Genomic DNA, 26,825 nt, shown 5'->3' with positions numbered 1-26,825 from the left:
GAGAGGGTATTGGGCTGTTGTGGTATTGTCGACTATATTACATCGCCTCCCAGGCGGAAAAGGGATATCATAAGAAATCTTCTAGTTCATTCTCTTTCTTTTAGTTCAAATACGGTTCTCAACCATATGAAAAATAAATAGATAAATCTGCTAGTTCACCCCATTTCTCCTAGCTTGATAATCCTGTGAGACCACTAGTTCATCCCCTCTCTTCTAGTGTCCCAAGACATCCCAAACAGTATCTATCAACAACTTCGAGTTTCACTCGAAAACGTATAACGAAGCACCCTCCTCTAACTCAACAACAAACCGTTGTATCCCACTAGAATAATAACCAATATCATATTACTCCACAAGCAAAACGATCACGCAACATGATAGGTCGTTAATTAAAACGTCTATAATAAACCCTGTAAAACATTATCATTAGTATAGAATAAGTAGAGATCGTTCAGTTCGGGGAATCAAAAGGGTCTCAAAACTTATTATGTTATTGGGGGATTTGAGTTGGATTATAACACTACTACTGAAAATAAATCATAAATTACTATTTACATTATCGACTTCTCTTTAACAAACTTAAACCAAATTTACCATTACACCACATAATTACAAGTTCGAACCTATCATGCATTCTAATTTGACCAATTAGATACTTTTTAGACACCAATACAATTAGAGTCTTAGGGGATCATCTAATCATGCAAGATTTTAATTGACATTTAGATTGACTTAGGACCTAATCTAAATTTGTATGCAATCGAATTTAATAACACTTCGAGTAGAAATCAAACAAGATTACATTTAAGCACCAAATTTTTGTTGGAGACATGTTTCATGTATGGCGTCACTCACCATGGTTTCACATGCAAATTTCCAGAATTTTTACCACTTTAATCAATACAAACCGAACCTACTTAGGACATGATTCGATTTGTGTCAATATGGTTGATGAATCTAGCACTCAAACACAATCTTAGGGACTGCATCCAAGCACTAAATTCATATGTACATATCTAAAAATTATCTAAAAGTATGAGAAAGATAATTAGAATACAATAATAGAAATACAAACTCAATAATTATAGGAAACCATCAATTCGGCAAAGAACCAAAAATCCAATAAAACAATATGAAAATTTTGATTCTTCATACAAAACAATAATCCCACACAAATATCATACTACAATCTTCATAGACAAAGTATTGTAGAAAATCAAAAACAAACAAAGCCATAGAGATGAGTTGCGAGAATCACACGTTGTAGGAGGGTTGGAGGTGTGTCTTCAATGGTGATTTCGGTGGAGATGGAATTTGTATAGGGGAGAGAACGACTTGCTGTTTTTGGTGAAGAATGTTTGAGGTAGTATTTTGCTAGAGTTTTGGCTCTTGAATGCAAAGGAGAAGTGATCTATTTGAGAGGTGAAGTCATGTATATATAGAGGGAATAAGGAGGGTAGGATGCATGGTCTTCTCTTTGATGTTGCCTCATTTTTCCTATTATAATGTCATGCTTTATTCCCTAAATCATGCCATATTTTATTCCCTAAATCATGTCATGTTTTATTCCTTTAATGATCATCTTCTAACTTTTAGGTTACATATGCATGACTTCATCTCTCTTCTTTTCACTTAATTAATCTTCACATTTATTTCTTCCTTATTCTTTTCTTCTTCCCACAGCAAAGATTACATTTCTTAATTCTCTCACATCATGCTATGCTTTATTCCCTTAATGGTCATCTTATAATTTTTTTAGGTTGCATATGCATGGCTCAATCTCTCTTCTTTTCACTTAATTAATCTTCACATCTATTTCTTCTTTCTTCTTTTCTTCTTCCCATGGTAAGGACTCCATTTCTTAATTCTCTCACATCATGCTATGCTGTATTCCCTTAATGATCATCTTCTATTTAATTATTGCATGACTTGTTGATGATAAGACTCCATGTGCATGGCTTCTCCTTTATTTTCTCTAGTATTATCTCTTAAATCCATAAGAAAATAAAATCATAAGTAAGAGATAATTAGTTTCGAAAAATATGTCATAATCTAGACAATTGTTGTCTTAAAAAGACACATGTAATATATAAGCTCAACCAGATTACGAAAGTTTCTAATTTGCAAAAAGGAAACTTCAAGAACAAGTAAGTTATTAGAACATGAAAGTTCATTTATGAAAGTTTCGCAAAAAGAGTTTCAGTTCATTTAGAAGCTCCTCCTCAGCGTCGTGCTCGTCTCGTCCCCATACGCGTCCCGGGCTTTATCGCAACCAAGATTTAAATCCACGACCTTGTGCATACCTGAAAAAACAACAATCAAGATTAGAAATTGAAACGTGAAATTGAATCAGTGGTGGAGTGAATTGAAATTAGGGGTAGAGTTTTACTTGTTGGGTGAAAACGATGAAGAGATTGCCTTAAGTGAGTTCAAATGAGAGGTCGCCGACGTAGATGTAAACATAGCTTTTGTACTTGACAACAACAACGCGGTGTGAGCGAGACCGTGGAAAGCTCTGCTCTCTGTTCACTCTCTTTTTCTCTCAATACAGAAGAAGAACATAAGAAAGAGATACGTAGGAAAAAAAAGTTGCCTATGTGTGAAACTCAATTTGTTAGGGTTCAATTAAGTTTTTTTTAGAAGCGTAGGTTTTGGGGGGAGGGGAATTTTTCAATAGCCTGGGAGAGGGAAACTAACGCAAATGAAATATCGACAGATTTTGGGGAATTGCCGAATTTGGTTTGGGGGGAATAAGAAGTTTGGTTTCTCATTCACACAAGAGAGATGAAAAATTCTGTTGTATAACCTCTTTACTTAGTAGAATCTAGTGAAAATGCAAACATAATTACACAACACTAAATGTTCGCATAGTTGTGCAAGTATGAAGAAGAAAAAGCTTCAAAGGCCAAAATGGAGGCAATATTCCCGCCCCCTAGCATTTGAGTTAAATACTTCTAACATCCTCATACACAACAAAACAAACACGGGTTGTTGTGGAAAAATTATTATTTTTATTAGTTATTAAGTTCGGTTGCAATTTTTTCTATAGCAACGATACGAATAACACTAACATTGAAATGTTCGACCACATGATATGAGTCTCAAATTGAAAACATATCTATATAGTACAAAATTCACCAAGTTTTGCTAATGTTTTGTTCTTGATTCACACAGTCAACCCTAATACAGTTGATCAATCATGTCGATTGAGACCCGAACGTTGCCGTAAAATTTTGATTCTTGCACCACCACATGTGTATTTCATTATAGTGATCACATTCTACTGTCGATTTCCCTTGCGAATCAAGAAAATTTATATTTCGTTAATTTTTGACATGTACGTCACAACATGTGTACTAATGTGGTATAACTTTCTTACTACATTATATATGAACGTGTGTCACTCTAAATCAACTATATCGAGTACACCATATTTTCAAAAATCGACCGTAGGATGTGATCGCCATAATTAAATATAGTTATAATTCAAATTTTATTTATTTTTCGACAACAATTAGATCTCGATCGATGCGGTCAACCCTTATATATAAATGACTTTTTATACATATCATTATACCTTCATAAGGGTAGCCGTATTACGCGAAAATAAATCTCTGGAAATTTTCACATGGGTGTGTAGAGCGTACTACCGTATGAACGTAATGTTTTTAACGATATTTTCAAACACCTAAGCTATTTTCTATGATTTTTTGAAGAATTTTTGTTATTTGAATATTATTTAAAAGTCAAATATGACATATGGCACAATGCTGACCTTTTATTCAATTAATTTTAAATTATTTTTCATAATATCATAATTTTTTTAACCAAAATTATAAAATTGATTTTCATTTGAAACCCTAAACCCTAGCCCCTTATTCTAAACACTAAATCCTAAACTAAAATCTTACAACTAAAAAGTTATGTTTAGACAAACTAGTGTCATTCACCCATTCCAAGTGGTATTTCCCATCTCATATTGAACCATATTCCCACAACAGGAAAAATGTATTAGTTGTATAAATGATTATTCCTACAAGACAAGATTCATTTTCTATTGTACATTCAAATGCTCTTGGCATCCCCTAGAACATATTGAAAGTTTTGAAACATAAGCTCATAACACAAAAGTTATATTAGCTATATAAATAATTTTGGTATCTAATTCGTACAGCAAAAAAATTATTTTCTGTTGTACAAACTTTTAGCAAATTCAATTGACATCCCCAGCACATATTGGAACATGGTCAGCCAAATGATACCTAGATGAGTTTCTCTCATACAACAAAACATATATTGTGTGTTGTAAAAGTATCAATCATGCAACTAGTAATTTGAATTTGTTGTTTCTCCAGTTTTGCATTTTACGCAAGTTTGATAAAAGATTTCTAAAACAACACACTAATTTCAAATGTATTGTGTGATGAAATTTGAAAATGAAAAACATTGATAACACAACACATAGTGATATGTTTAGTTGTATAAGAGAATAGAGTCATGAGACAAGCGAGCATCTTTATTCTGTTGTCTGATGTGTGTTGTGTGATTGAGTTATTGTACTAGTGAAAAGAGCTAGTGAGTGATGTGGGTGGTTGTGTGTGTTAAGTTGGGTCATAAAGGGGTTAAATAATGGAGGGAGATGAGTGAAAAATAAGGAGAGAAATCCCTCTTTCAGCTGCCCTAATTTCCAACCCGTTTTAGGCATGAGATGGAGTGTGAAAATTTCCAAATTTTGCCAAAACCAAGGCCAAAAGTCAAGGACAAGTATGATGTTGCATAGGCTAGGTAATACCTAAAGGTGATGATTACACCCAAAATCAAATCAGATTTTAGTATGCAATATAGGTGTGGACTTTTGGACAATATAGAGCTATGATGGTGTGGGAAAGGGAGAAGAGTAGTGAAATTAAATCCCAACTAAAAAGATTGGAATTTAGTTGCAATAAAATAATGTTCTCCTTCTCCCTTACTCCTCCATGAAGTTGGCCGGAAAATGCATGACACTACCAAAAGTGGTGGTGTACTGTCGTAATAGTGCTGCAAAAAGTGGTGGTGCTTGAAGAATCATCGGAATTTCACTATTTTTTTGTCAAACTATTCTACAAAATATGGAAATGGATTAGTTCAAATTAAATTAAGCAAATAGAACAAGTAAATTCTATGTTTTAGGGTATAATAATATATGAGAATTATGGTCTAACAATCACATCTCGTAGAGCCTACACGACTTGAGAGACAACCGATTTGACTACCTCATTAAATACAAAGCACAGATAGGTAGACACGTGTCTAACATGCACCATATGTTGAAAAAGCAAACAAACTATCACTTAACTGTACGGTTAGTGCTGACATATGCACAACACACAACAACTGTACAGTTGAAAGGCGGGCCATATAAAGGTCCCTCACCATGCGATAACTCCGTATAAAGGTTTAACATAAACACGTATCAGTGACCTTAGTCCAATCACCAAGTCACCCATATGAGCCTTGGCAGGGTGGTGGTAACATTCCTAATGAGGATAAAAAAACCGCATGCTTAAAACCTTACCATTCGAGTACAAAAAAGTTAACATAAAGGTAAGCGAAAAGGTTCGATACCTTTACCCGCGCAGTAACAACAGTTGTCCCACTGAGAATCAAGAGTTTTATTATACCGGTCGGTACCGATCTTTAGCCCGAACTTGGGGGGACTATGGCCGGGGTTACACTCAATGAAGCGGTCGCTAGATGGTCCTGGGACATGTCAAGTTCCTACTCAAGATCGTTTCAACCGGGAACTTGGGGGACTTGTTAGCAGTTGCAATATGACTGCTACTAGATCATCTAGGATAGCCCTATCAACCAAACTACAAGAGGTCATGATCCATAGTCTATCCCACTCAAGGTACAGACCGAGGGATGTACTGGGACAATATGGTAGCAATGGGAAGGAGGCCAGAAAATAGGATATCAGAAAAAACATCAGTCCCACATTGAGGGAAACTCAAAAGATCAATTCCCATTTGCTATATAAAGACCGCAACCACCTTAGGAAGAAGGTAATGCTACTTCGTATATTCACTAATTACCATAAGACTAAGCTTAGTTATTGACTTAAGCATCAGAGTGGAATAGTCCAATTCCATCGAGTAGGTTTCCTAATCGTTGTTTATCTAGTGTGATTGTTTTGTAGGTGATAAGTGAGAAAGCTACTGTTCCAAACAGAAACAGAAGATTTTTAACGTCATCAATTTAAAGAAAGAATGAGGGATTCATTCTTGAAAATTATTGCAAGACCCAGTTGGAATCCATTCCTCTTTACTAATCCATTCGCTTTCCTGATTGGTAGACGTGTCCTAGGTTTTTTAAGTATCTTTAATGCACGACGTGCTTAGATTATAAAAAATCATATAAATACATGGTGTGTCTGATTATAAATTATTTTCAATAATTAAGACGTCGTCTACTATACAGACCGTGCATATAAGAATTTCAGTTAGGTTTTGTGGGAAAACACTGAAAGCGACGCGCCGTTTTCGTCTTAAATTCCCGCCCATGACACCAAAAAAAAAAATATACACGTACAAAACAAAAACAAAATCTTTTACAAAACGCAGTGTCTCTCTCTCACTGCATCACCAGCTTTGGCTTCGCCCTCTTCCTGAAATCGAAAGCCAGGGTTATTTTCGCCACGCCCGTTTCTGTAAGCCCAACAACTCTCATGCTCTTCTTGCTCTTTTTCTCGCTACCTTTTGGTTTTCAAAAATTTCAAAATTGCATCACTGGGGATCTTGGTTCTTGAAATTGTTTTTTTTGGGGGGGGGGGGGGGGGGGGTGGTTTATGCTCCTGCTTGTGTTTTAACATGAGGGTTTTACTTTAGGTTATTAGTATTTGGTTTTTGTGTGTTAAAATGCCTCAATTTTAAAGCAATTCAGGGTTTTCCCTTGAGGGTTTTGTTTGTTGAAATTTGTATCTGTTTGGGCTTATTGTATGGATAGCTGTTAAATTTGAATGAAAAGTAACAATCTTTAGTGTGGTATGAGCTTGAAATTCAGTTAAAGTTTCTGTCTTTCGGCGTTCCCTGTGGTTGTAGCAGGGCTGGAGACTTGGAGAGTATTGTATTTATTTTTCTGTTTGGGAAACTGAAGAATTAATGTATGCAAGGAATGGGGTACCTTATTCTCAAAGATTTCCATTCATTATATGGTTTCAATTTGATAAAATCTCCTTGGTTTCGTTACCATTGGCCAATGAAGTGCCGGGATTTAGTTATCCAATCTGTTAATTTTGTTGCACTCGATACTGGGTTGCATTCTTAAATTAAATGGCTGCATTTTGTGATTCTTTTTCTCGTTCGATGATTTTCAGGATGAATCAATTTGTATTAAGTATTGAGGTGAGGAAATGTTTATTGGTGTGAAATTAAGATAAATTGATCTAGTTATTTGCACAGTACTGAAGTGAAGAAGCAGCAAAGATGAATAGGTCTATGCAAGTTGAGGAAGGATTGATGATTATAGATGAGGCAATTCAGAAAGTAAAGAAGATTGTAGAAGGATTCCCGGATACAAAGTTCACCGCAGAAGAATATATGAAGTATCACACGTATCCTTTATCATATGGAAGCTTCACTCCATCATGCACACACACAAACTATGTGTATCAATATATATGTAGCTATTAAGTTGACATTGTCCTGCATGCACGCTATTTTATATAGGAGTTAATATAATTCAAAACTTCTCGTTTAATGGAGGAGATTTCCTCCACTCTCTGTTTAAATGTGTTTATACTATGTGTGATACGCCAGCTGGAATGCCTGGAAACGAGGTGTTGCTGCATGAAAAATTTAAGAAGAGCTTGAAGGACATCATCACCTCCTCGGTATGTGGTGTTCTGTTTGTAATGGTTTCATTTTATAATATGATTAAATGGTGTATGATTGTGTTTGGTACCTCCTGTGAAGGGTCAAGAAAGTGTTATGTTGACGATAACTTGAGAGTTCTGTTTCCAACATGCAGCCAAGGTTTTTGAGAAGTATCTTATTTTCTCACAATTAGATATCAAAATGTTCACATTTAAGTTTTATGCGCGGGAGATAAGCTTTTGTTAAACAATTGATGTTCAACATAAACTGTTGTTCCTTTCTTCAGTGAGGTTGACCAGAAGTATTAATTGTTTATGATGTGTGTAATCCAGCAGTACTTCTACCATATTAGTATCTACTTTCTGTGGGTTTCCTCTTTAATAAGGGTGGGATGGAACAACTTTTGATCGGAAAAATTTCTTCATTATAAAGAGGAAATAAATATTATTTAGCTATCCTTAAAATTATTCTGTCCAACTATTCTGGTCATCAATTTTTCAGTACCACTCCTTTTTTCACGGCGTATTGTTCTAATTCTTCTTTCTTACTCTTAGGTACTGCCCTCATTGGCAGCCAAGGAGAATGAGGCTTTGTTAAGGGAACTTGTACAGATGTGGTCAAATTACAAGATAATGGCGAGGTGGCTATGTAGATTCTTTGAATACCTTGACCGCTATTACATCCGCCGTCATTCTCTTGTTTCACTTACTGACGCCTTTGTTGATTGCTTTTGTAATCTGGTGAGTGTTACAATTTTTATGTTTCAAAACAATTCCCTTACGATTATGCCCTTTAGCAAGTATAACTTGACATACATTTGTTCCCTTTTCTGCTGTCCGTGGTTTAATGCAATCAATAGTTCTGTTTTGATTTCAGGTCTTCAACTTGTTGGCTGACAATTCAAGCAGCTGCAATATCTCTGGTTTGTATTTTCCGTTAAGTCTAATTTTGAAATTCCAAGGTACATTGTTGGGAGATGAGTTTAGCTCATATTTCTTGCAGATTAATCAAGAGTGTTATGGCCAGCTGATTGATGAAAAGCTGCTCCAAAATGTTACGAGTATCTTTATGGAAATTGGTCAAAATATGTCGCTAGCACACTATGAAATCATTGAGCAGGCTATTCTCAGAGAAACCGCCACTGTCTATTCCCAATTATCTTCTGAGTGGCTTTTATGTGATTCGTTTACCAATTATATTTAGAAGGTTTTTCTTCTATACAAGCTTCTGAGGTTGATACTAACTATGATACATATGTATGTGATTCCCTGTATTCTACAGGTGAACTGGTGCACCTTGCAGGAGAAAGAAAGAGCTGGCCACTATCTATATCCCACATCTGTGGTGAAATTAATACAGGTATTGTCTTCTTGTTGGAGTTCTGGCTATTTGTAAAGGCCTTTTGGGTTAAATCAGAAAGAAAATAACAAATAATAATATTAACCATTAAGTTTCTGGCTGGTTAATATACTATGCAAACAAAGTGGTTATATTAGAGATGATAAATAGAAAAACGTTGTGGAGCTATCCAGCTTGAGCTGCAGCATTTATGCTTGCTAGTGTCGGTTTATTACATTAACTTCATTGTTGAATCCTTAGTGTGACTAAATTCATTTTGACAGTTGGATCTCAGTGTTTCATTGCTCATTATTGGTAGAGGATAGAAGCATCGTGGAGAATCGTACAGATTCATGTACAAAGAGAGCATACATGATCATTAATGATTTGCAGTAGGCAGTTTAGAGTTTTTGCCATCTTGTTTTGATATTCTGATTCTTTGTGCAGGTTGTGCGATTCCAGTAACTTGATCTGAATGCAATAAGTTGCTTGAAAGGCAGAAGTCTGAAAACTGCAGTCATCAGGATTATCAGGTGTGGGAAAAACCTTCTAGATGTTTATTTATCGTCACTAGTGACAATAGTAACTATTTAGAAACTCAGGCGCTTGTGATATAGGTTCTTATATGTGACATTCTGCTATTATGTATTGATGTCTCATTTTTTGCCTTACAAATAGTCAAATCAAGCATAGTAAGGGTTCAAAAATAGGTGACACTGATCTTATTTGCTCTAGTAGCGATCACCAAACACATTATGTCTAAACTGGTGCAACTCATTTAACCAAATGGTTTTTGAAAAAAAAAAAAAGAAACATGTCAGACCTAATGGTTTTAAAAAAAAGTGGTAGTACCTTTATCCCTTTCATACCAATCAGATTCTTTCAGTTTCCATGATGAGATACCTTCATCCTCATAATTTTCATATGGTAGTAGACACAAGAAAGGAGTTCAGTTTGTTTCACTACTCTTATTCACATTTAGCATTTTCATTACTGGTCAGCTACACATACTCTCTTTTTCATTCAATGCATATATAAATGATGTCAAACTTCACAGAACGTATGATCATCCGTTTTATATTGTTATTCTGGATATTTATAGGAGATATTGTCAAAGTGTGCGTGCTTAAATCTTGGAGAGGACAGCTCTACATCAACAGTTGAAGAAAATCTATGTGCTTCAATGACACAAATCAGCTCATATAAATTAAGTTTACTAGGAATTTTATGAAAGAGATAGTCCATTTATACTTTGGGCAGAGATCAAATGACACTGGTTCATTTTCAGGGGATGTAGATTGCTTTATGAACCGTTTCATGTAAATTTGGAAAATGAAAGAAAGTTGTACTGGTTCTTAATTAAATGATCGCCTTAAAAAAAAGATCCAATTTCTGGTGCTTGTTTCATTTTCTAACTTGAATGAAGCTAAATGCAGGGTTTCATGTCGTAACAATATATGCTGCATTCTCTAGAAAACACTTTACATTCAGGGATTGGGATTGGTTGATCTACATCTCTATTTTTTTTTATATTCAACAAAAGTGTCATGAACTAGTATTGCTGATTACTTGTTCAAGTGGGATCAAGATGATTTCTACCCAACTAATGCTGGTAACAGACAAGACTCGCAACGTAAAAGCTAGTCAATGTTAAGGCAATCAGAGTACACTTAGAATTAAAGGAAACAACTGGAGAAATACAGTTGAGTCGTGAGACTTGTGTGTAATGATTGAGAAACCAAGACCATCAAGGTACTTTGACATGCCCCAGTTGAACAATCAATCTAATCAAGTCTAAAAATTGTAATACTTGTTGGAAACTAATATCGCATGTCAGGAATTCAACGAATAGAACTTCACCAATTAAGCCTTTTGTTACTTTACAAGCCTTTGAACCCCCTTGAAACATACCAAATTCTTCAACCGACTCCTACTTTGTACACTCAAGATCGATCGCCTGTATAAATAGCCATCACATTCAAAACATCACTGTTCTCATGACGCTTTCCCTTGAATCCCCTTAGTTTAACTCAGTTGTGTACAGAACAGGACTGTTACTCTTCATGTAAATGCTCATAGCACTTAAAACTTCACCATTGTTGAACAAAAAATCAGCTACTTCCCTTGAATCCTTTTATGAGAATAGTCTGGAGGTGAGACACCAAACAAATTGGAAGCTCTTGTGGATTGAAAAACATCCATTTAAGCTCACCTTCTCCACAAAGCCATTCATTGTACTGTGAATTATTTGAATGAATAGATGAAATAAGAGTTGTTAGTACCTGCATGCTGTTATGAACAAGTACTGTATATGCATATACTATGATATATCATACCTTATGTGTTTGTTCACTATGTTAAATTCTTTTATTATTATTCTCTAATCTTGTATCGCAGTATGATGTTAATTAGTACCCTGCTAAGATCATTCTCTACACATCTGGCGTATGTCATATCTGAAAGTACGTTGCTCGGTTAATTTATTACCGGATTGTTTTCACTTGTATTGGACTTTTCTTTTTAATTTGTTTACTCGTCATTCTCCTGTTCTATACTTTGTGGTCAACACTTCGCTATTCTTCACCCAAAGTATTTGTAGCAATTTTTCCTGTATCTGTGGTACGTGTTCTACTTATGGGTTGTGTGTGGATACACTAGAGTATAAATTATTGAGAAAAATTTACCAACGGTACCTGAATTATTGTGACATGGTCAATTTGATTCATAATCTTTAAAATTGATCAAAATGATTCCTCAACTCTTGTTTTGCTATCAACTAGATCAATCCAACTAAATTCCGTCACTGTATCGTTAATTTCATAACGTGGATCATGCATGGGCCATACAAAAGGGGCAAATGATACATATTACTGAAAATGAAGGCTTAAACTTGCTTCCACTCAATATCTTTCATAATCGGGTCCTCATTTTCTCAATCCTAAAATCGTTTTGTCAACTCTAAATTTGGCGGGAATTGATTTCGATCGAGACTGAGGGTTACATGCGTCATTTGCCCATTTTATAGAAGCCCATGCATGATCCACGCCATGAAATTAACAAAATAATGATGGAATTTGGTTGAATTGATCTAGTTGATAGCAAAGCAGGAGTTGAGGGATCATTTTGATCAATTTTAAAGGTCATAGATCAAACTGACTATGTTACAAGAGTTCAAAGACGGTTAGTGAATTTTTCTCTAAATTATTTTGAGCTTTTTCAAGTTTCAATGATTAATAACAATAGTGATGGAGGAAAGGATGATAAAAGTAGGCTAAAATGGGCAGCTCAAGTCCAACCATCTTTCAATGATTGAACATCTAGATAAAAACTATTAGTGTTATAGACTGTTAACTGGAAGGTAGAAGCCATGCCATCATGTATTGACTGGTACTTTTGATTAGAAGCATCAGTGAAAACGCTAATTCTGCACCATTAATTCAGTGCAATGCTCTAAGCGTTTTGCATTCTCTCTTTACTTTTCAACTCTAGATAATACAATCCATGGCTCTTGGAGAGGCTTTTCTATCTGCCTTTCTTCAAGTTTTGTTTGATAGATTGGCTTCCAATGAATTTCTAGACCTACTGTGTGGCAGGAAATATGATGATTTGCCGGAGAAGTTGAAGATCACCTTGCTAACGGTTACTATGTTGCTCAGTGATGCTGAGGAGAAGCAGTTTTACAACACTGCAGTGAGGAAGTGGCTACACATGACTAAGGATGCCCCATATGATGCAGAGGATATACTCGATGAACTGGCTACTGAAGCTTTGGCATTTAAGATGGAAGCTGAACATCATACCAGCACGAATAAGGTATGGAACTGGAACCCTATTTCCACCCCTCGCAGTCCATCTAGTAGAGGGGTAGAATCCAAAGTGATGAAGATAAATGAGAGGTTAGAGTAAATCGCCAAATATAAAAATGTTCTAGGCTTGAAAGACAATGTTGGAGGGAGGTTGTTTGGCTTAAGGCTTCGATCACCAACAACTACGTTGGTGGATGAATCGTGTGTTTGTGGCAGGAGTTATGATAAAGAGAAAATAATTCAACTTCTTGTACAGGATGAAACAACGAGTAGTAAAGTTGATGTAGTTCCTATAGTGGGCATGGGTGGTATTGGAAAAACAACTCTTGCTCAATTGGTTTATTATGATAACATAGTGGACAAGCATTTTGATTTAAAAGTTTGGATATTTGTATCTAGTCAGTTTAATGCAGTGACGGTGACAAAAACAAAGCTTGGCTCACTCCATTTAGGAAAGGTCGATCTTGTTGGAGAGTAGAGATCTCACATCTATAAAATGACAAATAAAATAAAGTTTATAAGTAGGTGGATAATACACAATTGTACCAACACCTTTTGTGATTAAAACCAGATACATGTGAGGTGGTTAAGTTGAGATAATATTGGTATAGTTGGTCTATAGACCACGTTTGTCGTTGTTTAACATGGTATCAGAGTGGGTCCCTCTCCAGTCGCGCTTCCCATCCATTGTGGGCCCTTGTTGGGTGCCACTTAGTCATAGGCTCGAGTTGGGTTCCATTATCATGTCATCGGAGAGTTTCTGAGTGGATTGTCACCAAGTGTCGTTGGTTACTTGACTTTGGTTTATTTCTTCCAAGTGTGTGGGATATTAACATGTTCACGTGCAGACCTAAAAATTAGGTTGCACGTGAGGGGGTGTGTTGGAGAGAGATCCCACATCTAAAAGTGATAAATAAAAATAGAGCGTATAAGTGGGTGAATAATATTCAATTGTACCGAAGCTTTTTGTGATTAAAACCCAACACATGTAAGGCGGCTAAGTTGAGACAATATACGTACAGTTGCTTTACGGGCCACGTTTATCGTTGTTTAACATATCTTGATGACTTAAATTTGCTCCAAGTTTGTTTGAAAAAAAAATTGGTTGGGAAGAGGTTCTTGCTTGTTTTAGATAATATTTGAAATAAAAGAAATAATGATTGGGATCTCTTGTTGATGCATTTGAAAGTAGGGAAAGGTGGAAGTAAGATAATAGTCACAACCCAGAATAGTGAGGTTGCCCCGAGCCTGGGGACTGTACCAGCGTACCATTTGAGTGGTTTATCATTTGAAGATCGTTGGTTATTGTTCATGAGTCAAGCATTGGAGAGCAGAATCATGAATGTTAGATTTCAGGCCATTGGCGAGGAGATTGTGAGAAGGTGTGCTGGTTTGCCCTTGGCAGTGAAAAGATTTGGAGTCTTACTGGGCCAATATGGGATCTACCAGATAATGAAAGTAACATTCTTCAAATTTTAAGCTTGAGCTATCATCACCTTCCTGCTCATCTAAAGCCATGTTTTGCATATCGTTCCATTTTCCCAAAGAGAGTTTGAACGGGACAAGGAGTCACTTGTTTTGTTATGGATGGCAGTGTTGACGTGAATCACGGAGGGAATTAAGGGTTAAAGTGTATAGTTACTTGATTATATATAGTGTAATAGAGTGTATATAATTATTAAGGAAGTGTAATATAGTTTTCCTCTTGGTATCAGAGCAAGAAAACTAGGCTCTGTTTTTTCTGGGTTACTCTTCTTTTTTTTTTTTGGCAGACCAGTGTGTTGTTGACTCGCTGCTTGGGCTGCCTTCATCGTCTTCTTTGTCTCTCTGCTGCTTGGCATTCAGTGTTTGAGCAGCTGAAGTAGCTGCTTGAATAGAGACCATTTCTGCCACTGCTTGGATAACTTGCTGATGGAATTCGAGAAATTGATCAAAGCAAGCTGCGCCACCAGCTAGCTTGCTTTAGCTTCTTTGCACAAGTTTGAAAACGTCTTGAGTGATCGGACTAAGGCCTCAGTAGCCGAAGCATCTCTCAGTGCATTGAGGGAAATCTTTTGAGCTGTCTCTCGCTGTTGCACAGCTTCTTTCCCAAGCAGGCTGAGTTTTCCTGTCGCGGAGGTGTTGAACTTTTCTTCTCAGCTTGGTTGAAGGGGCTAATCGGAATCCTCAGCTCTCTATCCGATACGCTTTTGCTCCTCGGAAACTTGAACAAAGTCTTCGTCTGCAGTCTGACCGGAAGTTGCAGTCGGCATCGGCGAGCTCCCGTCTAGCGACCACACCCGCGCGTCTCCCGTCCTTGGGGCTGAAGTTGCAGTCGGCGTCGGCGTGCTCCCGTCCAGCGACCACACCCATGTCGGCGAGTTCCCGTCCAGCGACCACATGAGCAACGATGCGTTGCCACTCTCGGTGGAGCTCGTGACTCCAAGACCCGTTTTTTTTCCGGCTCCACCCGACCCGAAATTCAAGCTTCAAATTCGACCCGGACCGGATCCGACTCAGACCAACCCAGCTTCGACCCGACCCAGATTTGACCCGACCCGACCCAGACCCGATTTGGTTGTCTTGGTTGTCAGTGCAGGTTCACCGACAGTGCATGTGCACCCAAGACATGTCCATATCTGTTTTTTTTTTGTGTTTCCGCTGTATCATTCATGATTTGTCAATTATTTTTTCAATGGGTTCTGGCGACGGTATTGAGAGTTCTCAGATCAATGATGTTCCGACATTTGAAGTATCTGTTAAGGGTTATGACAGTGGTTCATTTGGGGGAACCAAACTCAATGAGACCAATTTCTGTAAATGGAAGCGAATTATGGCAGCTCATCTTCGTGGCATGCACAAAATATGGCATGTAACCGGAGTCACTAAAGCTCCTAGTGCCGATGATATTGTTGCCTACACTAAGTGAGACGACGATGATGGTCTTGTAATGTCAGTCTTGTGGAAAGCTATGAATGAAGAGATAGTTGTTCTGGTGGAGGCATGTGGCATTGCGCAGGCAATATGGAAGACATTGGAAAGCTTATATACTAATGACTCTGATTTCATATAGGTTCATGAGTTAATGTGTACAGCATTGACGATGCAACAGGATGGGCAGCCGGTGGCGCAAGATTTCACCAAACTAAAGAATATTTGGGCTGAGATTGATGTGAAACGTCCTTGCCTGATCAAGAATCAGGAGGATATTGTTTGGTACCAAAAAGAAAAGGAACTTGAGCGAGTTCACCATTTCCTAAAAGGTTTTGATGCAAAGCATAATAGTGCAACAGGGGAATTGCTCAAAAAGACCGAACCTCCTAGCCTAATTACAGCTTTCACATATATCCGTAAGGATGAATCTCAACATGAGAGTCTTCATCAGACACAAGTTGAAGTTTCTAGCCTTACTGTTCGTGCTAGCTCACCAGCACCACATCTTCCGCAAGCAACTCCAGCTTCACTTCATCAGCGAGGACCGCCACCAGGCTTCGGGAATCAGCCCCGCCTTCCTTGCTTTTATTGTCATGATACTAACCATGCTCGTGTGACTTGTTGGAAGCTGTATCTACACCTTCGGCCTAAACGGCCTAATTATCGTTCCAAGGTGAAAGCAACTATTCAATTCGTCCAGGAACCCGATATCTATGGTGTGGTTGGATAGGATCATCATACAGCAGGCAGAGCAATACCTACCGCATCCATAGCTGGTCGTGGAAAAATTGGTATGGCTTTAAATATTTCCCCCTTTGTTGGTTTTGATACATGGATTATTGATTCTGGTGCGTCTGATCATATGACTTATGATAAATCTTATTTTACCGTATTGTCTCCTCCACAAGTACCCTATGTTACTAATGCTAATAGTGAGGCATTCCCCGTATTAGGGAAATGGTCAGTTCGTATTACTCCCACAATAGAGCTTCACAATGTGCTCTATGTACTTGTTTTATCTCATCATTTGATATATGTTCCCCAATTGAACGCTGATGCTAAGTGCTATGTGACATTTTTTCCTATGTATGTGATATTTTAGGATCTTCTCACTGGGGAGTTAATTGATCAGGGGTATCTGAGGGGCCGGTTGTTTCATCTGGATCAGACATATGCGGGGGAGAAACCAGGGGCACAATCTCGGACCGCTTTAATCTCCACTTCTAACAAGCTAAGTGAAGTTTGGTTATGTCATCATTGCTTAGGGCATCCATCTTTTAGTGTTATGAAAACAATCTATGCCTACTTTGTTTATTAGTGTGGATGAGTCACTTTTACGTTGTGAGACATGTGTTTTGGGTAAGAGTCATCGATCTACTTATTCCCCTAGTACTTCTAATAAACATATTCTTCCTTTCGAATTCATTTATTCTGATGTTTGATGCGGTATTATGTGGTATATGTGTCATTTATTGATGATTGCACTCGTATTTCATGGATTGTTCTCCTCAAAACTAAATATGAGGTGTTTTCCGCTTTTCAAGCCTTCTATACCACTGTCCAAACACAATATAATGCCACAGTTAGAGTTCTTCGTTCTGATAATGGGGGGGGGATATGTGAATCATGTCTTTCAGGACTTAGGAGTTCCTTAACACACACAGAATTGTTCATCAAACAACGTGTCATTATACACCTGAGCAGAATGGATTTTCTGAAAGAAAAAATTGTCATTTACTTGACATGGCTCGCTGTATTCTTTTTAGTGCACATATGCCCAAATACCTTTGGGGTGATGCTGTCATAACTTCTGCCCACCTCATTAATCGTCTTCTCTCTCGTGTTCTTCAAGGAAAAGTTCCATATGAGGTGCTTGCATCTCATGTCTCCTTACTCTCTTTTCATAATCTTCATGCCCGTGTTTTCGGTTGTGTTGCTTTTGTCCATCTTCCAAAACACCAGCGATCTAAGTTGGATGCGCGGGCCGTTAAATGTGTGTTTGTTGGGTATGGCGGACATCAGAAAGGGTACCGGTGCTATCATCCGCCTACCAGGAAGTACTATGTCACTATGGATGTTATTTTCTTTGAGGATATGAGTTATTTTCCCTCTTCTAATACTGCTCTTCAGGGGGGAGAATTCATATTTTGAAGAACTGTATCATGGAGAGGGGGAGACAAGTAAGCCAGTAGATATGGTGACAAGATCAATTGAGATTACCAATGTGTCCGTTATGCAGGCACCACCGGGTGATTCCGGTATAGTCACTCCAGAGATTCAGGTACCAGAAGATGACAATACAACTGCCCCTCATACTACTGTTTATCCACCTGACCAATGCTCTCCTGGTACATAAGATCATTCATATGAGGTTAGTCATTCTATTGGGACTAATACTAGTAAGGCTAATAGTAGACAATATGTCTTGCCAAATAGGTCTACTCGGGGTCAGCCAACAAAAAAATATGAATCTACCCTTCAGGCTAAAGCTAAGTATCTTGTGGCAAATTTTATGTCTACCAAAAGATTGTCTAAGTCATATGAATCATTTGTGAATCAAATATCTACTGTATTAGTACCTAACAAAGTGCAGGATGAATTGAGAGATCCAAAATGGAAGAAAGCAATGGAGGAAGAGATGGAAGCATTACCAAAAAACAATACTTGGGAGCTTGTATCTCCACCACATGGCAAGAAGACTGTGGGATGTCGTTGGGTGTTTACAGTGAAACATAATCCAGATGGGTCAGTGAGTCGGTATAAAGCACGCCCAGTAGCAAAATGGTTCACCCAGACATATGACATAGACTATGATGAGACATTTGCACTTGTTGCAAAGATAAACACTACTCAGGTATTGCTCTCTTGTGCTGCTAGCTTAAACTGGCCACTTAGACAGTTTGATGTTAAGAATGCATTCCTTCATGGAGAACTTATAGAAGAAGTGTACATGGATCTTCCGCCGGGATATGCGGCTGCTTCCCCAAGTAACTTTGTATGCAGATTGAGAAAATCTTTGTATGGTTTTAAACAGTCACCTCGTGCTTGGTTTGGAAGATTCTCACAATTCATGAGGAGAATTGGCTACATACAGAGTAATTCAGACCACACATTATTTCTCAGACATCAACAAGGGAAGGTAACAACCCTAATTATATATGTTGATGATATGGTAGTTACTGGGAATGATACTGTTGAGGTGGATATATTACAGAAACAACTAGCCACAAGTTTGAGATGAAAGACTTAGGTACACTCAAGTACTTCTTGGGCATTGAGGTAGCCCGGGGAAGCGATGGTATCTATCTGTGTTAGAGGAAGTACATCATTGATCTACTAACAGAGACTGATATGCTGGATTGCACTCCCATTGATACTCCTATTGAGCAGAACCATCGGTTAGCAGAATATCCAGATTAAGTGCCTACTGAAAAACCTCGTTATCAGAGGCTAGTTGGACGTCTGATTTATTTATCACATATCAGACCAGATGTTACGTATGCAATAAGTGTAGTGAGTCAGTTCATGCATAATCCCAGTGTGGACCACATAGATGTTGTTGTAAGGATTTTGAGGTACTTAAAGTCAGCTCTTGGGAGAGGAGTAATGTTCTCTAATCACAATAATATCCTTGAGGTTTGTGGCTTCACAGATGCAGACTGGGCTGGAAATATATCAGATCAGAGATCTACATCAGGGTACTTTACCTTTGTTGGGGGTAATCTTGTTACATGGAAGAGTAAGAAACAAAAAGTGGTAGCTCGATCTAGTGCTGAAGCAGAATACAGAGGTATGACTCAGGGAGTGTGCGAATTATTATGGCTTAGAAATTTGCTACAAGATTTGGGAATTAAGCCTAAGTGTGCTATGCAGATGTACTGTGACAACAAGGCAGCTATTGATATTTCCCAGAATCCTGTGTAACATGATCGTACAAAATATGTGGAAGTTGATCGTCTCTTTATAAAAGAGAAGCTAGACACAAAAATCATCAGTTTTCCTTTTGTTCCTACAGAAGAGCAACTTGTCGATATACTCATAAAAATAGTGTCGAAAAAGGCCTCTTATGATTTACTTAGAAAGTTGGGCATAGTTGATATGTATGCACCAATTTGAGAGGGAGTGTTGGCGTGAATCACGGAGGGAATTGAGGGTTAAAGTGTATAGTTACTTGATTATATATAGTGTAACAGAGTGTATAGAATTATTAAGGAAGTGTAATATAGTTTTCCTCTAGCAGAAGGTTTTCTTCAGCAACCTGAAGGAAATAAAAAGTTGGAAGCTGTGGGTGATGAGTACTTTCATGAGCTAGTTTCCAGATCATTCTTTCAGCAGTCTATTCACAACAGATCACGTTATATAATGCACAATCTTATGCACGAACTAGCACAGTTTGATTATGGAGAATTCTGTTTCAGATTGGAGGAAAAAAATTGAGGATGGTGATGAACACAAAGCTTTTGAGAAAGCTCGTCATTCTTCCTATGTTCGTCGTCAACGTGAGGTAACAAGGTTTGAGTCCTTCAGCAGACTTGAGCGCTTACGCACCTTCCTTCCATTGGATTCAATAGATGCAATTGGAGTCAGCTATTTGTCCAACAAAATCCCCAATGATCTGCTGTCTTTCGCTGCATGTCGTATTACTGAACTGACATATTCACTTGGCAATTTAAAACACCTACGCTATTTGAACCTTTCTCGCACTGCAATTGAAGGGCTGCCTGATTCAATGACTATGCTTTGCAACTTACAGACATTCATATCAGAATGTCGCTCTCTCACTAAGCTGCCAGTAGGGATGGGTAACTTAAAAAGCCTACGCTATCTTCATATCAATGGAAGCAGACTAGAAGAGATGCTGTCGCAAATGTGTACATTAAATAATCTTCAAACCTTGTCAAAGTTCATTGTTAGTAGAGAGAGAGGACGGGGAATTAGAGACTTGAAGGACATGCTGCAACTTAAAGGCTCACTTCACATTGCTGGGTTGCAGAATGTTGTTAACTTTGTAGATGCAATGGAGGCTAATCTGAAGGGCAAGCAAGAACTTGAGCACTTGGTGCTCCAATGGAGTGAAACTTATGATCGTTCACTAATTGATAACATGCCACAAATTCACAGAAATCTAGAAGATCTCAGCACCAGAGGACATAGTGTTACAAGATTTCCTAGTTTCAAGGAAACCATGGAGGCTTCTGCATTGGAATCGAGAGACAAAGTGGACATTTCAAGAAATGAAAGAGTTGAAATGGTTGTACAGTTGTACTTGAGATGCTGCAACCTCATAAAAGTATAAAATAAATCACGGTGAAGGATTATGGAGGCACAAGATTTCCTAGTTGGATTGCATCCCCATTGTTCTCCAATATTATACTTCTAAAAGTTACTGATTGCAGGAAGTGTATAGAGATAACAGCACTTGGGCAACTACCCTCACTAAAAGATCTCATTCTTGAAGGGATGGATGGCCTCAAGAGAATAGGTGCTGAGTTTTATGGGAATCGTTACTCTCCAATCCTTCCTTTTCCATCATTGGAAACTCTATAGTTGAACTGAATGATAAACTGGGAGGACTGGTCATCTTCTGGGGTTGGAGGGACAGAAGAATTTTGTCGTCTAAAGAAGATTGAGATTCTGAACTGTCCAAAGCTTCGAAGATTTTCACAACACTTTTCTGCCTTGACAGAAATGAGAATCAAGTGGTGTGAAGAACTGATTGCTCTTCCATGCCTTACGAATACTGTTAATGCCTTAGGACAAGGCATATAATTCCCTTGCCTCCTGGAACTTTGTATAGGGACATGTCCCAAGTTAAAGAGAAAGCCTAGCATCTTTCCTTCTCTGAAAGTACTCGAGATGGATGTCAAGAACTAGAAGAACTGCCCAAGCTCCCTTTCATCCATGAGTCGGAACTTAAAGATTGCAATGAGGGGGTACTACAAAGTATAATTTGACTTGCCTTCAGTGGCGGATCCAAGATTGCATCATTGGTGATGCTTGAACTTAACCGTAAAAAGATAGTGAAGAATCTCAACGGCGTGAAAGAATTTCACTAATTGAAATCAAAATCGATCTTCATAGTCAGTGAATGTAATGAGGCTTACTCTTCTAATGCATATATACAAATAACATAAACTAACTAATTAAATATTCAAATAGCACATTGTAATCCAGAATCATTTACAAGAGCATTTTATTATCGGTTCGAAAAGTTAAAAAATGACCAATGGAAACTGAATTAAAGATCGCGGTTAATCAATAAAGTTTCGAAAAGATAAGAAATGAATATAATTCAAATTTGAACTTGTAGATTAGACATTTCATTGAAACCATGAAGTATTTTTTTTTTGAATGCTTTGGTTTGGACTCAAAAGTTGTCATTTTAGTCTAATAGACGCCTTTAACCATTGAAAAAAAACTCATATATATAAGACAAAACGGCGTATATAGTTAAAATCTAACATAAATACATTTATTCAATTGTAAGCAACATACTAGCTATAATTAACCTAGCTTGCATTCTAAAAGAAGAGATACTTGGGTGAGGACATGCTATTGAGGAAGAAGAATAAAGTTTAGAAGGGAAACAAATTGAGAAATTTTGAAAAATGACCACATTTAGGTGTCTAAATTGATAAATGTCCTATGTTTTTAAAAAGTTGACAAATGACCTTCAACAAGGATAAAAAGTCATAAATACTCAAAGATGTGAGTTTGTTATATATCTTTGCAGCGGAAGAAGTCCGAAAATAAAAGAAAAAAAAATCGAAGATTTTGATTTTCAATGAATATGTACGTAGTGAAGATGAAGGAGTTTAGCCTTAGAGAAGGCATGTAATTTTAAATGGTGGAGGAGCACAATCATATATATAAGAAATACCTATCAACACTGTGGACTTTGAATTGGGAGTATACGTCTCCAGATCCATGTTTATGTAGCATCAGTTCAATTAGAACTCAGATGACTCGAAGGACTATGAAATCAAGTCATGAAACAGGGTTGGAGAAGCTATTAGAATGAATTGAAATATAGATGATTGAGTTGTAGGTCAAGTGATAATACTTGGCTAAAACAAACTTCAAGAGGAGGATGCCTTTTGAAATTAGGTAGAATACGATTCAGTTCTAGCTAAATTTGGTTTTGAATTACTTACTTTTGAATGTAGAATTCTCTATTCCAAAACTATATATGGTGAAAAATGGTTATTTTTAAATTTTAATCCGCAATTAATTCAGACATATACTATATGAAATATATGTTTATCGCTCTTGTTCAATTGTCCCCGTGGTATATTTTAAGAGAAGTACTAATGCTCACTGCCCAGCAAGTTTGTATTGTGCTTGTGATATTACTGCACACTGCATAGGATTAGATGTTTCCTCAAAAGTTTTCTGATTTTCAGATAAAGGGAGTTATAAGGGTATAATTGATTTTTCACCTTATAAGACGGTCATATCTCAATTATGTTACAAAACAAGGTCAAAAATCAATTCAATGAGCAAAACTTGGTTAGTTATCAAAATTTCTCAAACAAATTAGTAGAATCGATTATTTAGAGATGCTTGGCTAAGAAGAATCTCAAAATTAAAATATTAAAAACCTAGTTTTTTTTTTCTTGTCTTGAACTTGGGGATGCTTGAGTCACCCCAAAAATAGGCTAGATCCACCCCTGCTTGCCTCTGTTACCTACTTGCGTTTGAATCAGATTCCCACTCTGACATGTCTAGTTGAAGGGTTTCTGCGGCACTTGACAACTGTTGAAGAGTTGCAGCTTGCAAATCTAAGTGAAATTATCACTTTGTCTAATATATTAGATGGCAAAACCTCTTGCACCTCAAGCACTTGGAAGTTTCAGAATGTCCACTCCTAAAAGAGCTGCCGCAATGTTTGTACAAACTCTCCTCTCTCAAGGAGCTTAGAATCTGGAGATGTCCTTCGCTTGTATCATTTCTGGACACACGCTTTCCTTCCACACTTAGAGGCCTTGAGATCAAAGGTTACGACTTACGAGGCTCTGCAGTTCCTACCAGAGTGGAATATTCACAGTGACGAGCGATCCCATCCGTTTGAGTATTTGGTAATTGAAGATTGTTCTTCTTTAAAGACTAAAGTCTTTACCAGGAGGAAAGGTTCCTCGTACACTTAAGCACAATGAAATCCAAAATCGTATAAATTTGGATTTCCTCCCTGAGCACATGATTCAGAACAACACTTGTCTTGAATTCCTTAACGTTTCTGGGTGTCATTCTGTCATGTCCTTTCCAGAAGGTACTTTTGGGCTCCCTGCAGGCACATCTAGCATGGCGATGAACCTTAAACAACTCATCATCAACAACTGCACCAAACTCAAGTTGATTCTTGAAGGCCTTCACAATCTTATCTATCTCAAAAACATGGAAATTGCCGAGTGTCCACTTGTTGAGGCTATTGCAGAATATGGCCTGCCTATCTCCATGCTGCAGTCAATCAAGATATCAAAATGCCAAAGCCTCAAGTCCCTACCAAATCGTCTGTATGGTCTCACATGTCTTCAAGAACTATCTGTAGAAGGTTGCTCCAATCCTGTGTCATATCCAGTGGGTGGCTTGCCTACCAATCTACTGTCGCTTTTGATCCTGGACTGCGAGAAACTCTTGCCAACGCTTGTTTGTACTATGATACTATGATAGATACATTGTTAAAATCGGTATAATGCCTAAGCTCAGGCATGTGCGCTTATATGACTTCAATATAATCTTGTATCTAGGAATGAGCAACATATCATGGGGACGTTTGTTACATGGGATTGCTATGGATTAGACTATCATACAGAAGACAAGAGGAGTCATCACACGTTTGGGAGAGAAAGGAACTCCATTACACGGGACTGTCCACGCCCCTTCTTCTACGTATCTCAGAACCTTTCATCTCTCCAGCTGTGCCTGGCTTGCTCTTGTAAAGGTTAACATTATGGGTTTTCTAATTGGGTTTGCTTTCACCTCGGCTCTCCCTTAATCGATTAGATCTCCAGTTCTTGGATTGTTGTTCAAGTTAAGTTAGTGAGGATTGAAATGATGGGGATAGAAACCCAACCAATCTCTGGACGAAGATGAAAAACTGAAGGATTGTTCCTGGATGGAGACGAATTCTCGAAGAAAATTTGCCGCTATTCTTGTAGTGCTAATACTGTTGTGTGCTATTTCTGAAGAAAACAAAGATTTTGAAAAAAAAAACCCCCCCCGATCAGCACCAAACATGGATCAACTTATTAACACAGCCCAGGATTCTAGTGGAAACTACCCAGCCAAAAGAGTAACTGTTAAATTGACTGTTCGTCATCATCAATGAGTGAATAATATTAAATACCTCGTTGCATATGTTCGAAGATTAACACATACCTAAACGTTCACGTGGCAAGAAGGCAATCAGAAAGATTGGCCACCAGCGTTGGAAGCAATTAATTTAGCACAAGATTCAATTTCAACATGTTTATGTTGATACCTGAATAAAATCCATTTACCTACATGAATTCTAGGCTGCAATACTTGAAAAGCCAAAACGACCAGATACAACTTGAATACATTTTTCTTGTTTTGCTCAAACCTAAGAACCTCAGTGAGTAGTCACTATGCCGATGTAACATAACTACGAGCTGATGTACATACACAATCAAGATTTCCTGACAGAAAGCTATATCTGACGAGAGAAATGGTCTATTGAGGTGGTTGCCCATGTGGTGGTGGCCCTGGTGGAGGCTGGGGCATGCTGGATTGACCCCTAGACTGCAATAAATAAATAAAAGCAAGATACGTACATATAAGCTACTTCTGATTAATGTTGTAGTTTACTAAGTTACTTCTGATCCATGTTGTAGTTTACTAAAGGAATGCTTCTCGTCCACCTTTTCTACTCAATCTTGTTTCTATCCCAAAATCAGAACGTACGTGATCTCTTTGCATATTTAACAAATTGAAGAAAAGACAATGTAACCGATTATGTGAGAATGCTTTCATAAATATAGTTGCTCAGTAGCACCCCGGTTCTTAAAGTTTCTATGACATAACTTTTGAATATTGTAATGCAGTACATAGGTAGTAAAAGGATTTTTGTCTGACCTGATAGGGATTATACCCCGGTAGTATTGGCATTTGTCCAGATTGTGCACGATTGAAGGTGCCCCCATGAGAATACATTTGTCCCCCACTTGCATTAGACGGGCCTTGCATGTTAGGCATCCCATTTGGAAAACCTCCAACAGGTGGAGGTGGATTCATGCCCATATAGTGACCTTGTGGTAATTGGTGAGCCATCTGATTCATTGTACTTTGCATGCCCTACAAAACCAAATCTAATCAAAATTACAATATACCAATATGAATAATTTTAAAAGAAAATTGTTGAAAAAGAGTGGCCTGAACAAACATTTTACAAACACTATCCTATGTTCACGGAAGTCAACCTCTGCTCCAACTTGATATGAAAATCAAAATAAGCATTACAACTGTTAAGTATTTCTGTTTAAAAGATATAGCTTCAGAGCCCATTCTAGACCCTTTTCCAAGTACTTCTATGGACACTTTTGTCTACTTAGTCTATCTGCTACTAAATGTGGATACTAGAACCCAAGGCCGCAGGCTTTAAACATTCTCACTGATACCAATTAGCATTATAGAATTTTAAAAACTTATTTGACATACTATTAGATGTTGGAGAATATTAAAATGTGAATGTCTAAAATTTCTGAAATACGCTACATTCATAGAGAAAAGACAAGTATCATTCCTGACAAGCTCTCTCAGATTCGCTTCAAACCTTGGTGGATTTCCATAAATAACTTCAAAGGACGCCTAGTTATTTAGTTTGAGGAAATGGACCACAAATTTTTCTTCTTTATTTCAAATTTCAAATAAAGAAATGTGAATTATAATGGAATAG

At 37.5% G+C, this 26,825-nt stretch overlaps 2 protein-coding genes and 1 long non-coding RNA gene across 4 annotated transcripts in view; 2 read left to right on the top strand and 1 right to left on the bottom strand.

Moving 5' to 3' along the window:
• LOC126802895 (flowering time control protein FY) overlaps positions 1–26,825 on the bottom strand; it is a 97,585-nt gene that overhangs the window by 62,284 nt on the left and 8,476 nt on the right. The window contains exons 17-18 of one of the 2 annotated variants that reach the window (XR_007673021.1): positions 26,006–26,224; positions 25,472–25,672 (exon numbers count right to left, since the gene is read on the bottom strand). Coding sequence is in view for 1 of the 2 variants with exons in the window: in XM_050530605.1 (XP_050386562.1) it covers positions 25,604–25,672; positions 26,006–26,224 (288 nt within the window). In the remaining variant the exon portion in view is untranslated. Of the gene's footprint in view, positions 1–25,281; positions 25,673–26,005; positions 26,225–26,825 lie in introns of those variants that run through there. The other variant, XM_050530605.1, reaches the window with a different exon arrangement.
• Positions 8,414–9,181, top strand: LOC126802900 (uncharacterized). The gene is made up of 3 exons (XR_007673022.1): positions 8,414–8,593; positions 8,730–8,775; positions 8,856–9,181. It is a non-coding gene; the product is annotated as an uncharacterized LOC126802900 (long non-coding RNA).
• Positions 12,693–13,475, top strand: LOC126802751 (putative disease resistance RPP13-like protein 1). Its single transcript, XM_050530432.1, has 2 exons — positions 12,693–13,087; positions 13,214–13,475. The coding sequence occupies exons 1-2, from the start codon at positions 12,693–12,695 to the stop codon at positions 13,473–13,475; spliced, it is 657 nt and encodes a 218-aa protein (XP_050386389.1).

This window comes from Argentina anserina, chromosome 7 (genome assembly GCF_933775445.1).
Source record: "Argentina anserina chromosome 7, drPotAnse1.1, whole genome shotgun sequence".
Taxonomy (NCBI): domain Eukaryota; kingdom Viridiplantae; phylum Streptophyta; class Magnoliopsida; order Rosales; family Rosaceae; genus Argentina; species Argentina anserina.
The sequence above is the reverse complement of the archived record's forward strand: the minus strand, read 5'-3'. Positions and strand labels throughout refer to the sequence as shown.